The 16,840-nt window shown below is 45.4% G+C and overlaps 1 protein-coding gene across 2 annotated transcripts in view; it reads right to left on the bottom strand.

Moving 5' to 3' along the window:
- Positions 1-16,840, bottom strand: part of ITGAE (integrin subunit alpha E) — a 59,248-nt gene that overhangs the window by 36,249 nt on the left and 6,159 nt on the right. The window contains exons 2-3 of one of the 2 annotated variants that reach the window (XM_057537047.1): positions 8,173-8,293; positions 740-831 (exon numbers count right to left, since the gene is read on the bottom strand). In XM_057537047.1, the coding sequence (XP_057393030.1) occupies positions 740-831; positions 8,173-8,293 (213 nt within the window). Of the gene's footprint in view, positions 1-739; positions 832-8,172; positions 8,331-16,840 lie in introns of those variants that run through there. The other variant, XM_007177439.2, reaches the window with a different exon arrangement.

Here is a 16,840-nt window from a genome sequence, read left to right as displayed (position 1 = left end):
TTTGAGTCCCAGGACCACTCAGTCGCCCTGCTGGACCGTGTGCCCTTCTGAGGCAGAGATGGAGGCTGTTTAACACAGCGTCTCCCACAGAGACCAGGACTCCACCTGACATGGCCCAGCGGTCGTCAGCAAAGTGGGCCTTCAGCTGGGCTGGGCGGGATAGGGAGAGTTTGGTCACTGATCGAATTAGGTCCATTCCTTTGTTCATTCAAACAGCATTACTGAGCGCCTAATATATGGCAGACCCCATGCTAGGCGCTAGGATGGCCACAGTTAGATTGCGGGGTGGCGGGGGGGAAGGGTTGGGTTCCACTGAGGCGTGGTGAGTTGCGGTAGGTTGGGTTTTGGAATCGGGTGGAGTTGGGTTTGCATCTGCGGTGCTGCTCAGATGCGTGACCTTAGTCATAGTGGAAACCAAAGGACTTCTCTGAACTGTAGCTTTCTCTTCTGTAAAATGGTGTGGTTTTGAGGATTGAAAGTCCGCGAAGCACTTAGCAGTGTCAGGTGACTCCGTAAGCACTCCATCCATTTTAGGTTTCATTTTTGTTGTTAGGATTGGGTCCGGAAAGGTGGGTTGGGGGTTAGGGTTGGGTAGGGATGGGATTGGGCACCAGGATGGAAGGCTTGCTGTGGCTGGTGGTGGAGTCTAGGGCGGAGAGACCGGAGTGGTTGGGCTGGATGAGTGGGATTCCTAGAAAGGAGGTCCTGGGAGCATTCCCGGGAGCAGGGGCTGACTTACCTACTGGCTGGCAGTGGAGCTCATCCTGAATGAGGGAACACTGATACAGGGGCCCTGCCGTCCTGCTGGTTCTGGGGCTGGTGACCAGGAGCCTGAGCCAAAGAGTAGGCAGCAAAGTTGCGCTGGTCAACGATTCCCTTTTCCTCCCTACCTGCCCAGACACAGTCCTTCCATTCCAGGCCCACAGACCCACAGGTTCCCTGTGGGGAAAACTATGGAGAAGACCAGACCTGGAAAGGTGGGCAGGCTCCCAGCCCAGGATGGTGGATCTGCATTACGAGGGAGGCATGGGCTCAACCTTTGCACAGCTCCAGGCAGGAAATGGCTAAATGCATCCCCTCTCTGCCTGCTGGCCCACCCTGACAGAAATGGGGTGATACTGGTGGTAAATAAAGACTCGCTGCTCTTTGATGGCGGTGGGGGGAACCAGGAAGCCACCAGCAGCACAGTTGCTTCTGTTGGTCGCAGTGCTGCCTTCCTAGTGGCTGCAAGGGCGCCTGCCCCACCTGGCCCCAGTGACAGCACTTCCTGAGAAGAGCACACTTGTGCCCCTCTCCTAGGGGCAGGTCAGAACTGGAGGTTCTGGGCCCCTCAGCCTGGTTAAGGCAGCCTCAGGAGACGTGATTCCCAATGGCAAACTCTGCCCCCTGCCCAGGGAGACAGCAGAGAGCCAGCGTCAGCCTAAACATTCTCAGTGTGCATGCTGCCCAGGGAGGATCAGGGCTGCCCCGAGACAGGGAGAGAGCTCCCCATCCTAGGAGCTGTGAGTAGGGAGTGTTGGGGAAGGGGCCCGAGGCTGAGCTTGGTAACAGTGAACCAAGTCCAAGGTTTTATGCTGAGGGCAGTAGGAAGCCACAGAGGACTTTATAAAGGGGAAGCTTTATGAAGGGGAAGCTTTATAAAGGGGAAGCTTTACAAAAGGGAAGCTTTATAAAGGGGATTAGACAGGTCACGATAAGTTACAGTGGTTTGGGGGCCAGGAACGAGGTCATGTTTCCACTTCCTCACCGTTACTTGACATTTTAAAAAATTATGAAATATATCATTCACTTATCTCCATGGGTGACAGGATAATAATAAAATCTACACCTGTGTGTGTGCCCTACCCAGCTTACCCCACCCCAAGCTGACTTCCACCCCTGACAGGGTTCCTGTCAAGGTCAGCGGTGGTCCACACATTGCCAAATCCAAGGGACACCTTTCTGCCCTCATCTTTCTCAACCTCTCAACAGCCTGGGGCATAAGTAACCATCTCTCCCTTGAATCACTTTCTTTTTGATTCCCCTGACCTCTCTCACTACTCCTTCTCAAACTCCTTTGCTTGCTCATTCACTGTCTGACTTCTAAATGTCACTGGTGTCCCGGGGCTGGGTCCCTGTTTTCCTCGCCCACACACTCTCCCTGGTGATTGATCCCCTCCAATCCCTGGCTTCAATACACCTATCAATGCTGACATTCCCACCTTTATATCTGCAATGCTAGCATCCCTCCACCAGAAGCCAGACCAGCACAGCTCTAGAAAGCAGAATAATGACCTGCCCCGCCCAGAGAAGTCCATGTCCTAATCCCCAGAGCCCATGAATACGCTACTTTTTATGGCAAAAGGGACTTCGTAGATTAAGTTAAAGATCTTGTGTTGGGGAATTTATCCTGGATTATCTGGGTAGGCCCAATGTAATCACAAGGGTCCTTATCAGACCCTTTAAAAATGGAGGAAGGGGCCACAAGCCAAGGAATGCAGGCAGCGCCTAGAACCTAAAGGAAGTGAGGAAACCGATCCTACCCTTGAGGCTCTAGAAGGAACACAGCCCAGCTAATGCCTTGATTTCAGCTCAGTAAGACCCACTTTGGACATCTGACCTCCAAAACTGTAAGATAATAGTTTGTGCTGTTTTAAGCCACTAAGTTTGTGGTGAATTGTTACAGCAGCCCTAGGACACTAATAAATAAACAATGCCCATTGTCTAATAGGCATCTCAAACTTAGAATGTTCGAAACAGAACTATGGCCTTGCTCTCCCCGGCCTGAACTGAACCGCTCCATCTCCCCTGACACAATACATGGTACCACCAACCACTGTGTTCTGAAGTCCAAAGCCTGGGGGCGCCCTTGCTTCGTCTTTTCACTCATCCCCCTCATCAAATCCATCAGTAAACCCTGTTGGGTTTTCCTCCAAACTATATCTAGAGAGCATCTCTTCTCTCTGTTTCCCCTGCCACCATCATCTTGCCTGGTGTGTAGTAATAGCCCCCTGTTATTTTTTTCTGTTGTTTGTTTTTTAAATTTGCTCTTGGGACTTCCGTGGTGGCCCAGTGGGTAAGACTCCAAGCTCCCCAATGCAGGGGGCCCGGGTTCGATCCCTGGTAAGGGAACTAGGTCCCGCATGCATGCCACAACGAAGATCCCATGTGCCTCAGCTAAGACCCAGCGTAGGCAAATAAGTAAATAATAAATAAATATTTTTTAAAATAAAATAAAAAATAAATTTACCCTTGTAAATTACACCATGTCACTCCCCTGTTTCAGCTGCTTCCCATGCACTTAGGCAAAGAGTCCATACCCCTTGCCGCAGCCCACGGGGCCTTGCACGATCTAGCACCTCCCCACCGCTGAGACTCCCCTCCTGCTCCTTTGCTCTCCAAGCTCTAGCCCCACACTGGCTGGCTTCCGTTCCTAGGCTGCCCCCAGCTCTTTCCTGGCTCGGGCCCTCTGCCTTGCTGTGCCCGCTCTCTCCCCAGCCTGGCTCATTCTCATTCCTTGGCCTCGCTTAACTGTCACCTCCTCACAAATGCTTTACTCCAACCAGCCTCACCTCACAAGCCAGTTACTCTGCTTTGCATCGTCCCATTTATTTCCTTCCCAGAACTTGTCCCCGTTTGATAGCATCCTGTTTACTTGTTTACTGTTTATTATCTGTCTCTCCCCTAGACTGTAAGTTCCCCAAGGATCTTGTCTCTCTTGTTTGCCATGTTATCTCCAGCACCTGGAACAGTGGCTGGCACAGAGCAGGGCTTTGGTAAACATCTGTTAAATGACGACTGAACAACAGCCGAGGCAGCACATGAGGGGGCTAATCTGGGGCAAGGCTGAGGGGCAGAGGACCACGTGCAGCTGAGCTCTGTGGGCTTGCAGCTGAGCCCCTAAATTAGGTCGCCTGCTCAACAACCTTGCCTCTTTCCCCAGACCCCTCCCAGCCTCAGCCTCAGCCCTGGGCCCAGCACCTTATTCTCTGCTCCCCCGCAAAGGTGGGCTCAGAACTGGGATCCAACCCGACCACGTCTTGGTGGGGTAGGTGCAGGCCTGGAATAGCCTCAGCTCTCCTTCCTCCTTTAAGCCTTGGCCCAAGCTGCTTCTTCCGCTTGCAATGCCTTTCAGCTCCTTTTCCTGCAGAACAATCTTCCCAAGCGCCAGCTCCTCAGGAAGCCTTCCCAAAAGAAGGAGCACCTTGACCCCCTCCAAGCCCTCCAGGAAGCCCTCACTACTGGACACCTACACTTATCCCTGGCTTTTGTTCCCACCTAGACTGTGAGTTCTGGAGAGACTACCATGTACAGCTGCACAGGCTGTTCACTGCAGAACCCAAGGTTGCCACCCATATCACAGTCACGCAATGCCGGGGGCCCGGGGCCCCGTCTGAGCTGCCTCTGCCGCCCACCCCTTTAACCACCTCCACCGTGGTGGGTGGTCTCTTGATCTCCAGGTTTATCGACTGAGTGGCTGGCAAACTAAACTATAACTGAGCTCACCATCAGCTGACAGCCCCAGGGACCCTATTACACCTGGGCTGAGTGCAGCCCAGCCCCTGGCTTCACCCAGCTGTAACTAATCTCTGTCCTCAGAGTCTATTCCCATACCGCCCAGGGGGAAGCCCTTCGTTATATTCCACTCCACCCCACTGCAGCGGCCAAGTCCATGATGCTGCCAGCCCTGGCTGTTACATCTTACGGAGAAACAACATGAGGGAGAGAGAGGCACGTGTCATCCCTGCACGAGGAGCCCAGCCTGTTCCTCTGCGGCCGGGGCGGCCAGAAGCGCGTTTCCTGCCCTGTGCGGCAGCCCGTGGTCTCAGGCTCCAAGGTTTGAGGCAGGAACCCAGAGGTGCCTCCCACCACATCCTTCTCCCCTGCACGTTCAAACCCGTGAGACCCTCTCTGCTTCAGCAGGTGTTCGGGGAGGTTTTCTTGGGCCCAAGTGGGCTCTTCACCCCCCCCCGGGGGACTCGGAGCCTTCTGCAATGGGTACTTCAAAGTCCCCTCCTCCACTGTGGCCTTTCAGCTTGGCTTTTTTTTTAATATATAAATTTATTTATTTTATTTATTAATTTTTGGCTGTGTTGGGCCTTTGTTGCTGCGCGCGGGTTTTCTCTAGTTGCGGCGAGTGGGGGCCACTCCTCGCTGAGGTGCGTGGGCTTCTCATTGCGGTGGCTTCTCTTGTTGCAGAGCACGGGCTCTAGGCGTGTGGGCTTCAGTAGTTGTGGCACGTGGGCTCCATAGTTGTGGCTCACGGGCTCCAGAGCTCAGGCTCAGTAGTTGTGCCGCACGGGCTTAGCTACTCCACAGCATGTGGGATCTTCCCAGACCAGGGCTCGAAAAGGTGTGCCCCGCTTTGGCAGGCAGATTCCCAACCACTGCGCCACTAGGGAAGCCCTCGGCTTGGCTTCTGAGGGAGGGGGGTTAAAGTCTGTTGGGTCTGAAGCTGGAGTGGTGAGGGCCCTGCTGGGGTACTGGAGGGAGGGGGCTGGGCAGGAGATGGTCACAACATGGCTGAAACCCGGCCTTGACCTTGACGAGTGGGGGGAGTGCAGAACGCTCACACATTGCAAACTTTGGTAAAACTGAATGCTGACCCAGCGTAGAAGCCACGATCCAGCAATTCCACTGCTGGGCACCCTGTGCCTGATAAAAAGAAGTGCATTCACCCAGTGAAAGAAAGTGCAGAGCTGGGCCGGGGGTGGGAGCGGGGGTTAACTCTCGCCTGGGATGTGCATGGAAGGGAGCACGTGGCTGCAGGGGGCTTGTGCGAGGCTGGTCCTGTTCTGCCTCTTGATCTGGACGCCGCTTACGTGGGTGGCTCACTTTGTGAACATTCGCTGAGCGGCACTCTGATGACGTGCAGTTTTCTGTGCAATAATGCAGCAATAAAACTTTACCAAGACAAAACACAGCAATGCTTACCTTTAATTCTTCTTCCTGGAGCCAGAACATTCCTAACAACCTTCTCACCACCCTTCAAGCCATTCAGGCTCCCTAAACCTTTGTGCCGGATGACAAAGCATGGCCCACCTCCCCCATCCAATGTCTCATCATGCTCAGTTTCAGCCACCGACACCTTCCCAGCCCCCCAACCTGGCTCAGGCTGGCTTCCAGACTTCTGACCAAGCTGCTCGCAGCCCCGACTCCCCCTCCCATGCCTTCTCACACTCATTCCTATTCAGCCCCTAAGTCCCAGTGTCGAGGTACATCCTTTGGTTGAAGGACACACGCGCCTCTATGTCCCCAACGCACCCTGGACGTCCCCACAGAGCAGTCTTCACTCCTCCTGTCATCGACCAACTTGTCTGTTTCCTGCAAGAGCCTAGGAGCTCCATGAGGGCAGGGACTGTGTCTCCTTTAGTATCTTATTCCCTAGCTTTGCCTGGCACTGAGTAGATGCTCCATAAATACTGATGAATGAATGAATGAGTGAATGGGCCCTGCCCTCACCACTTAAACTTAAATCTAATGGTCACCAGCCCCTTCACTGGACAATGAGGAAATCAAGCATGGGGTCCGAGCCCGTTTGGCTGGCGTGGTCATGGCCCAAGTCCAGGGCTATGAGGCTGCCTCGGGAGCCACCACTGCCCACCCATCTGCCACCAAACAGAGCTCCACTCAGCCAGGAGCCCTGAGTGCCTCGCCTGGCTCTGCCCCAACGCTATCTGGACCCTGGGCTCATGGCTCAGGGGTGCCGGGTCTGAAGGAAACCTCTCACCGTGGACCAGAAGCAAAGCAGCGGCAGGTGGGGGGTGGGGTAGGGAACCAGCCAGGGGCAGCTGGGCAGTGGAGCAAGCACAGAAAGAGCCCTGCCACGAACAAGACAGGGAGAGGAAGGGCTGCTCTAGAGTAAGGGAGACTAAAGAGATACAGCCACGATACGCAACACAGGAACCTTGACTGAACCCTGGCTTCAAAATGAGCAGCTCTAAACGTCATCTTGGTGACAACAGGGAACGTTGGAGTGTGTGTCGTGACCCTTCACTGCAGAACTTCTCCTAAAACCAAAGACATGTCTCTAATCAGCACACCACCACTACCTCCATCTGATAGAATCTACATTTGATTTACTTGCTTCTTGTCTATTTCCCCTGAGCATAAGGATTTGTGTCTGCTTTGCTCACCACTGTTCCCTCAGGGCCTGGCACACAGTAGGTGCTCTTGTATAAATGCCTGCGGAGTGAATGGCCATGGTATAAATAATTCTACAACTTGCCTTTTTCATTTTACAATGTGTTTCGAGACTGATCCGGTTCATAACCACTGCACTCAATTTGTTCATTTTACCTGCTTTCAGTGTCTCATTGGATGATTCTCACCTTATGTCTTCCATTTTTCCGACGATGCTTATTTCAAAACAATGTCACAGTCAATATCTCTAGGTGTGCCCCAAAAGTTCCCTAGGGTTGGTATCTGGGGGTGGAATCTCTGAATCAAGGGCCGCGTGCATCCTCAGCTCTACCTGATACGGCAAAATGATTCTCCCAGGTGGTTAAACCAACTCACATTCCTACAAGTTCCTGTTTCACCACATCCTTACCAGCAGAATGCTATCAGACTTAAAATGTTTTACTTATCTAATGGGTGGGTACAGATGAGAAGTTTAAAATACAAAGTAATGCGTATTGATCTTAAATTTGGCCAGAAATTGTGCCACTTTATGTGCATGAACTCAAATACCCTTTGCCACAACCCTGTGAGGTAGGAAAATATCACCCCCACTGCAGAGATGAGAAACTGAGGCTGGGGGTTGTGTGCCTTGCTATAAATACAGAGCGAAGCTGTCACCGAACCACGGCGACCAGATGCACAGCCTCCTGGTAACCACCACGCCCGCCTGCCTCATATTTTCCATTTAAAAGAAATATTTTCCGTCACTGTCCAAAATTTCTATGTTGAGCACGTTACTTTTGTAACAGACAAAAGAGCCTTGATAAATTTTATTTTAAAAGTTTTTTAGCCTCCCCTCCCCCACCCCCGGAGAGGCCAGGGTGAGAAGAGGGGCCGGGGCTGGGAGAACGGGCCCTGAGCTAACGGCCTCTCCCCTGCACGCCCTTCTGAAAGGGGGTTCTCCCCAGGCTGGGGGGTGGGGTGCCGAGGCCTTGTCTGGGGGCCTTCTCAGGCTCCCGGAGGGCTCCTCAGTCCTCACGCACACCGCCCCGCGTGCCAGGCCCCACTCACCAGGTCTGGTTGGTGCTGGAGTCCTGATGCAGAAGTGAGCTGAGCACGTAGGGGACGTCTCCCTTGGGAGTCACCCAGGTCCGGACCACGTCCACGTTGAAGGCGGCCAGGGGAGCCAGGCCTGAAGAGAAAAGAAGAACATTTAAAAAAAGAGGCATCGTTATTCCATCACATCCTGCAGAGCCACTATCCCCATTTTACAGATGAGGAAAGCAAGACTCCCAAGGATTTTTTTTTTTGGATGCACCGCATGGCATGTGGGATCTTAGTTCCCTGACCAGGGATCAAACCCATGCCCCATGCAGTGGAAGTGCGGAATCTTAACCACTGGACCACCAGGGAAGTACCCCCCTACTAAGAATCTTTTTTCCATGGGAATAGGACTGGAATGCAGGCGTGTCTGACCCAGAGCCCCTGGTCCTCCTACTAAACCAAGCTGTGTTGGCACCAAGGCCCCCTCCTCCAGGAGGCCTTCCTTGGTTCTGTCCCAGAGCACTTGCTACTTTCTCACACCTCCCACTGTGCACTTTCTATACCTGCCACGGAGCACATGCTCATCACCGTGTCATGTACCAAAGTTAAAATAGACTACGGGCCCCAGGGTGAGGGTCTGCATACAATCTGTCTACGTACCTGCCCATCAAGTGACCCAAGAGAAAACACGTGTCCTCAAAAATACCTCAGAAAAAGAATGTTTATAGCAGCTTTATTTGTAACAGTCCCAAACTGGAAACAACCCAAATGTCCATCAACTGGGGAATCAAACTGACATATTCAGACCATGGAATACTACTCAGGAGTAAAAAGGAACGAACAATTGACACACACAGCAAGATGGGTGAATCATGAATATCATTATGCTCAGTGAAAGAAGTCTTACATAAAAGAGTATCTACTGTATGATTCCATTTACATGATGTTCTAGAACCAGCAAAACTAATCTATAGCAAAAAAAAAATATTGCCTGGGCTGATGCGGGATGGGGATTAACTGAGAAGGAGCAGAAAGGAGCTTCCTGGGGTGATAGAAATATCCTATATCTCTATAGGAGTTTGGATTACAAAGGTGTGCATTGTCAAAAATACATCAAATGGTCCACTTAAAATTTGTGTGTTTCACTGTAGGTAAATTTTACCTCAAAAAAAAAAGAACCATAAGGAAATACTGATCTCTAGTTGATGTGTATGATGAAATGTTTAGGGATGAAATGTGCTGATGTCTGCAATTTACTTTGAAATGCATCAAAATATAAGACGGCTTGATGGATGGATAGATGAATATATATGGATGGATATAAATAAACATATTTTATATATGTCAATTACAATTGTCAACATTTTGTTATATTTGCACTATCACATATTTTACATATATGTAATATACAAAAAAATACATATTGTAAAATCTATACATTGTAAAATCTAAGTGTTGTATGTGGTTGTCCACTGCACAAGTTTTTCAAATTTTCTGTACGTTTGAAATTCTTCACTAAAAATTTTGGGGGGAAAATTGATATAGACAGATTGTCCCCCAAAGAGGCTGTGCCAATTCATATTCCAAAAACAGAATGGAAGGCCTATTTCCTCACAGCATCGCTTGAGCAGACCGTGTGGACCTCCTCATCCTTGTTTTAAAAGAGTATCTCATCATTTTGTTCCCAAACTATTTTTCAGGGCTTCCCTGGTGGTGCAGTGGTTAAGAATCTGCCTGCCAATGCAGGGGACACGGGTTTGAGTCCTGGTCCGGGAAGATCCCACATGCCGCGGAGCAATTAAGCCCGTGCACCACAGCTACTGAGCCTGCGCTCTAAAGCCCGCAAGCCACAACTACTGAAGCCCACGTGCCACAACTACTGAACCTGTGTGCCACAACTACTGAAGCCCACGTGCCACAACTACTGAACCCGCATGCCACAACTACTGAAGCCCACGTGCCACAACTACTGAAGCCCACGTGCCACAACTACTGAACCTACGTGCCACAACTACTGAGCCCACGTGCCACAACTACTGAACCCACGTGCCACAACTACTGAAGCCCATGCACACCTAGAGCCCGTGCTCCGCAACAAGAGAAGCCACCGCAACGAGAAGCCCACGCACCTCAAGGAAGAGCAGCCCCCCGCTCACCGCAACTAGAGAAAGCCCGTGTGCAGCAACGAAGACCCAACACACAGCCCAAAAAAAAAATTAATTAATTAAATAATTTGTTTTTAAAAAGCTCAGCTCGTTAAAAAAAAAAAAATTTGAAAAAAACACCTATTTTTTACATTATGAGTAAAGTCAAGCCTCTTATTATAAGTTTGTTTCCTGCTTATTCATATACATTATCCATTTTTATGAGGTCTTTATTGTTTTCTTACTAATTTATATGAGCTTTTTGTCCAAAAGAAATTGTCAATGTGTTAGAGACTGTTTCTCACTTAGCTGTTTGTTTGACTGGCTTATATTTTTCCCCACATCTACATTTATTATGTAGTCAAATTATTTTTCCTGTATGACTCGAGTTTTGTGTCATGCTTCCCCACTCAGAGATTATTTAATTCACTCATGTTTTCTTTGATATTTTCTTTGTTTCATTTCTTATGCTTGAGTCTTTGATTCATCTAGACTTTATTTTTGCATATATCCAGCTTTACTTTTTCTCCCCCCAAAATGAAATTGTCTCAACGTTACTTCTCAAATAGCTCATATTATCCCCGCAGATCTGAAATACCACCTTTATCATTCTCAGAATTCTCGTGTGCATTTTGGCGTCTCCAAGGACTCAGTTCTGCCCCATTGACCTTACTGTCTCCTGCTTGGACACATTCATTAGTCTCCTGACCTTTCTCTTCCAAGACTTCTCCCTCTGGGTACATTCTTTCCGTACCAGTTGCCAGAAAGAATTTTTAAAAGCATGCTACTCCACTGCTTAAAATTCTAACTTCTTGGAAATTAAGCAATGCACTTCTAAATAACCTAGGGCCAAAGATAAAATCATAATGGAAACTTTAAAATATTTTGAACTGAATGAGAATTAACATAGAACAAATCAAAACTTGTGTGATACAGTTAAAGCAGTGTTTAGAGGAAACGCAGAGCCTTAAATGCATATGCTAAAAAAAAAAAAGAAAGGCTGTAAACCAGTTATCTAATATTCCATCTCAAAAAGCTAAACGAATAGCAAATCAAGCCCAGAGAGAGTACAGGAAGAAATAAAGACATGAGCATACATCAGTGAAATAGAAAACTAACCTACAGTAGGGAAAATCAACAAAGCTAAAGTTTAGTTTTTAGAAAGAGTAATATAACTGATAAAACCCCCTAGCAACACTGATCAAGAAAAAAAAAAAGGCAAACACATAAATTACCAATATGAATGAAAAGAGGACATCAGAACAGAGCCTAAGACATTTATGAAATAATAAGAGGATAGTATATACTTTATGCCAGTAAGCTTGACAATTTAGGTGAAAAGGACAAATTCTTTGAAAAATAAATTTACCAAAACTGACAAAAGAAGTGAAATCTGAATAATCCCAAATTTTAAAAACTGAATCCATTAACTCCAGGCCCAGATGGCTTCACTAGTGAGCTCTCCCAAACACATAAAGAAGAAATACCAATCTTACATGAACTGTTCCAGAGAAGAGAAAATGAGAGAACACTTTCCAATCATTTTGTGGGGCCAGCATGACATTGATATTAGCACCTGACAAGAGCAACACATGAAAGGAAAATTAGCAATCTCTCTCTTGAACGTAGATGCAAAAATCCTAAACAAAACATTAGCAAATCAAACCCAGGGGTATATAAAAAGCATAATACCTTACAACCAAGTGGAGTTTATTTCAGGAATGCAAGAGTGGTGTGACGTTCGAAAAGAATCAATTTATTCATCATGTTAACAGAAAAAAGAGGAGAAAAAAAATCATATGATCATTATGATAGAGGCTGAAAAAGGTATTTGATAAAATACAATACTGATTTGTAATTTAAAAAATTCATAGCAAACTAGGAATAGAAGGGATGTCTTTAATCAAGAATAGCCACAAAAATCCTTCAGCAAACATCATTCTTTTTTTTTAATTTTTATTTTTTTAAATTTTTGGCCACACCACGTGGCATGTGGGATCTTAGTTCCCCAACCAGGGATAGAACCCGTGCCCCCTGCGGTGGAAGTGCAGAGTCTTAACCACTGCACTGCCAGGGTTATTTTATTTTATTTTTATTTTATTTGATTTTTTAATTTTATGCCACGCAGCTTGTGGGATTTCATTACCCCGAACAGGGATTGAACCCACGCCCTCGGCAGTGAAAGCGTGGAGTCCTAACCAACCACTGGACCACCAGGGAATTCCCAACATCATTCTTATTGGTGAGTTATTGAAAGCTTTCCCCCTAAAATCAGAAAAGAAACAGGGATGCTCACTATTACCACCTCTATTCAACATTTTACTGGTGGTTTTACAACAGTGAGAAAAAAGAAAAAATACAGAGCACAAAGATTAAAAAGGAAAAAAATAAAACTGTCATTATTTGCAGATGACATGATTAAATAAGTAGATTGAAAAATCCAACAGATCCACAAACATTGAGAATTAATAAGTGCCTTGAGCAAGGTCATGGGATACAGAGGCAAAATACAAAGAACCGTTGTACTTCTATGCACCGTCAATGATCAAATGAAGAATGAAAAATTTTAAAAGACGCCGTTAACAAAAGCCATAAAAAAATCAAGTGTCTACACCGGGCTTCTGCCTCGAAAAATTATGTGTCCCAACCCCAGAGAATTTGATGAGGGGTTTTATAATAATATATAAGTCCTCTATTCTTTATACACTTAATAATTCTGAATATACTCGGTAATTATTTACTGAGACTCTCCTCTCGAGTTTATACATCAGAGATTTAACCTTGTTGGGGTCCAGGGCAGGCAAACCCAAAGTATTTCTCAGTGGGATATTGATTATTTTGAATTAAAATTACTTAAGAAACAGTTGGTGCAAGAGGAACACTTTCGATCCTCCTCTCTGTTTCCCTGAAAGCAGGAAATAAATCCCTTATATGAAAGGTGCCCTCCCTGCACATGGTAGAAGGATGCCCTTATGGCCAGAGAGTGGGAATTCCGGCTGTGAAGTCTGTATAAACAAACCTTGTTACTTCTTTAATTTACTACCCAAAGCCCAAACTCTGTTTAGATTTTTCACTAATTATTAATTAATGAATTTCACCTAAAACCTAAGTTTTTTTTGTCATGTCAGTTGCTCATAAATTTATTGTTTCTTTGTCTAAAAAGTATAAAAGCTGCCTGCTCTGGCCACATCTTATATTCTGTTTCTATGAGATCTTTGTGTGTATGAATTAAAATTTGTTTCTCTCCTGTTAAAAAAAAAAAAAATCAAGTGTCTAAAAGTAACTCTAACTAGAGATACACAAAACCTCTACACTAAGAACTATTAAAAGACTGGGAGAGATTAAATATCTAAAATGAAGGAACAGATGATGTTCATGAATTAGAAGATTCCGTGTTGTTGTCAGTTATCACTATATTGATCTATAGCTTCAATACAACCACAATCAATGTCCTAGCAAATTATTGGGGGAAGGGTGATGTTAACAAGCCAATTTTTAAAATTTATATGAAAATGCAAAGGGCAAGAATAGTCAGGCACTCTTGAAGAAGAATAACAAAATTTGGGGACTTATCATTTATCAAGATTATTATAAATTTATAGTTATTAAAACAGAATTATATTGGCACAAGGATAGAAAACAGATCAATGGGACAGAGAGTCCAGAAACATATGGGCACCTGATTTATGACAAAGGTGACAGTGAGGAACAGTGGTGAAAGAATGCTCTTTTAAATAAATGGGGCTGGGTCACTTGGATATCAATATTGAAAAAAAAATTAATCTTGACTCTTCTCTCACATCATACACAAAAAGTCAGTTCCTGATGAACTGAAGATTTAAATGTGGACTTAGATAGACCATATATCTAAATATGAAAAATGAAACAATGAAGCTTTTAAGAGAAAACAAAGGACCTTGGGGTAGACAGATATTTTTTAAACAGGACACAAAAAACACTAGCTATAAAGGAAAGAATTGATAAGCTGAACTTCATTAAACTTAAGAACTTCTGTTGATCAAAATACATCATTAAGAATGAAGAGGCAAGCCACGGAGAGAGAGAAGATGTCTGCAATACAAATATCTGACAAAAGATTCATATCAGAATCTGTAAAGAGTTCCTACAGATCAATAAGAAAAAGGCATGTAAGCCAACAGAAAAAGGACATTTCACAAAAGAGATTATCCAAATAGCAATCATATGAGAGGGCACCATTAGACTTCACAGAAAGGCAAATTGAGATCACCATGTGATACCACTACACAACCACCAGAATGGCTAAAATGAAAAAGAAAATACCAAGTGCTGACAATGATGTGGAGCTACTAGAACCCTCAAATACTGCTGGTGGGAATGTAAATCGGTACAATCACTTTAGAAAACCGTTTAGCAGTTATCAACTAAAGCTGAGCATATGTATAACTCATGACCCAGCAATCCTACCCTAAGGCAAAAACCCAATAGAAATGTGTTCATATATTCACAAAAAGACATGTACAAGAATTTTCATAGCCTCACTATTCATAACAACCCCAAACTGGAACAACCCGAATATCCATCAACAGTAGAAAAAATATGCTGTGATATATTCACCAATGGAACACTCTACAGCAATGAAAATAATCAACAACAAGGTGGGTTGGATCTCATAAATACAAGAGCAAAACAGAACATACTGTATAATTCCATTATTTCAAAGTTCAAAACAGGCAAACTAATCCATGGTATCAGAGGTCAGGAGAGTGGTTACTCTTGGGGGTAAGGTAATAACTGGAGGGGGCCATGGGAGGTACTTCTGGGATGTTGGTAATGTCCTCTGTTTCTTGAAATTGGTATCAGCATGTGGATTTGATTTAATCTGAAAATTCACTGATCTGAATTTGTCCATTTTTGCATGTGTTGTCTTCAAAAAAGTTTACATTAAAAAATAATAATTGCGGGGAGGAGGGAGGGATAAATTAGGAGTTTGGGATTAACAGATACACACCACTATATATAAAATAGGTAAACAACAAGGATTTACTGTATAGCACAGGGAACTATGTTCAATATCTTGTAATAACCTATAATTAAAAGAATATGAAAAGAATATATATGTATATGTATGTATGTATAATGGGATCACTTTGCTGTACGCCTGAAACTAGCACAGTACTGTAAATCAACGACAGTTCAATAAAAAAATAATAATTGCAAGTGTCTGAAGCACATTGAGTACACAAAAATTCCAGGGGTTCATAATGATACTTAAAAGACAGAAAGAAAACAAAACACTGCATTTTTCACCATTGGAAGTAATGAGGGCATTATGCCCTTACTCTGAAAATTGACTATTAAAGGGAAAGCATTAAGCAATTTTTTTGCCTTTCCTGTATGCGCTGCATTTCAGGGTCACCAAATGGTCCTAGCTGACCACAAAAAGTTCTTTACAGAAGAATCGTTACTAATGAATGTGGAAGGAATAATACAACCATAAAAACACAATTTTGCAAGTCATAATGAAATACAACAATTAAATCAGGCCATGATCATCAATAGATGAAACTAGTTAGATGAAATTTTGATAGCACACTTCACAATTAGGCTGACCCCCCCAGCCCACTAGTTCATCTCAGCGCAGCTAAGAGTGGGCCCCCCAGGCATGTGTGCCTCCTAGTATGACCCCCTAGGAAGAATACTGGGGCCCAAGATACTGCATTTCTAACAGCTCCCATGTGATGCCCAGGCTGCCAGTCATCAGACCACACTGAGAAGCAACTCTCTAAAATACGTCGGCAAAGGAAACAGAAAAAAGGGAGTGAGATAAATGCAGGACGTATGGCAAAATCCTCCTGATTGTTTAGAGGATGCTCGCCAAAAAAGTTAAACCTGAATTTAATGAAGGCATTAGCCCTAACTTCCAAGTTTCAGGTAATGTAGGGGATTGAAGGACCAATCACATTGAGAGGAAGCAAACGCACAAACCCTGAAGATGTTCTGCAAGACAAGCAACTGAGCTCTGCAGTAAAGTGAAGATTTGAAAAAGACACACAAACCTCAAAAATGAGCAAGGGGGACACTCTAGACTAAGAAAGGCATAGCAACCACACGTGATGTGTGGGTCTTGTTTGGCTCTTGATTGAACTGTTAGAAATAGACATTTTGAGACAGTCAGGAAGATTTGAGTTAAGAACTGGGTATTAGATGATACCAAAGAATTACTGTTAATTTTGTTGGGTGATGACAACATTATGGCTGTGTAAGAAAACATCCCCAAGTACTTCAGAAATACGTATTGAAGTACTGAAGGGTGAAATGACTGATGTTGGGGATTTTCTTTCAAACAATGCTTCCGAAACATTAATGTGCAAATGAATCACCCAAGTATCTTCTTAAAAATGCAGATTCTGATTCAGTAGGTCAGGGAGTGGGGCTAAGATCCTAGTCTAACCGCCGCTAAGTGATGCCAGGCTGCTGTTGGTCCCCAGACCAAACTGTGAGCAGCAAGGCTTTAAAATACTTTGGTAAAGGAAACAAAAAGGGACAGTGAAATACATAAATGCAGCAAG

The sequence above is a fragment of the Balaenoptera acutorostrata genome, chromosome 20 (genome assembly GCF_949987535.1).
Source record: "Balaenoptera acutorostrata chromosome 20, mBalAcu1.1, whole genome shotgun sequence".
Taxonomy (NCBI): domain Eukaryota; kingdom Metazoa; phylum Chordata; class Mammalia; order Artiodactyla; family Balaenopteridae; genus Balaenoptera; species Balaenoptera acutorostrata.
Note: the sequence above shows the minus strand (reverse complement) of the source record. Positions and strands in the feature narration are given on the sequence as shown.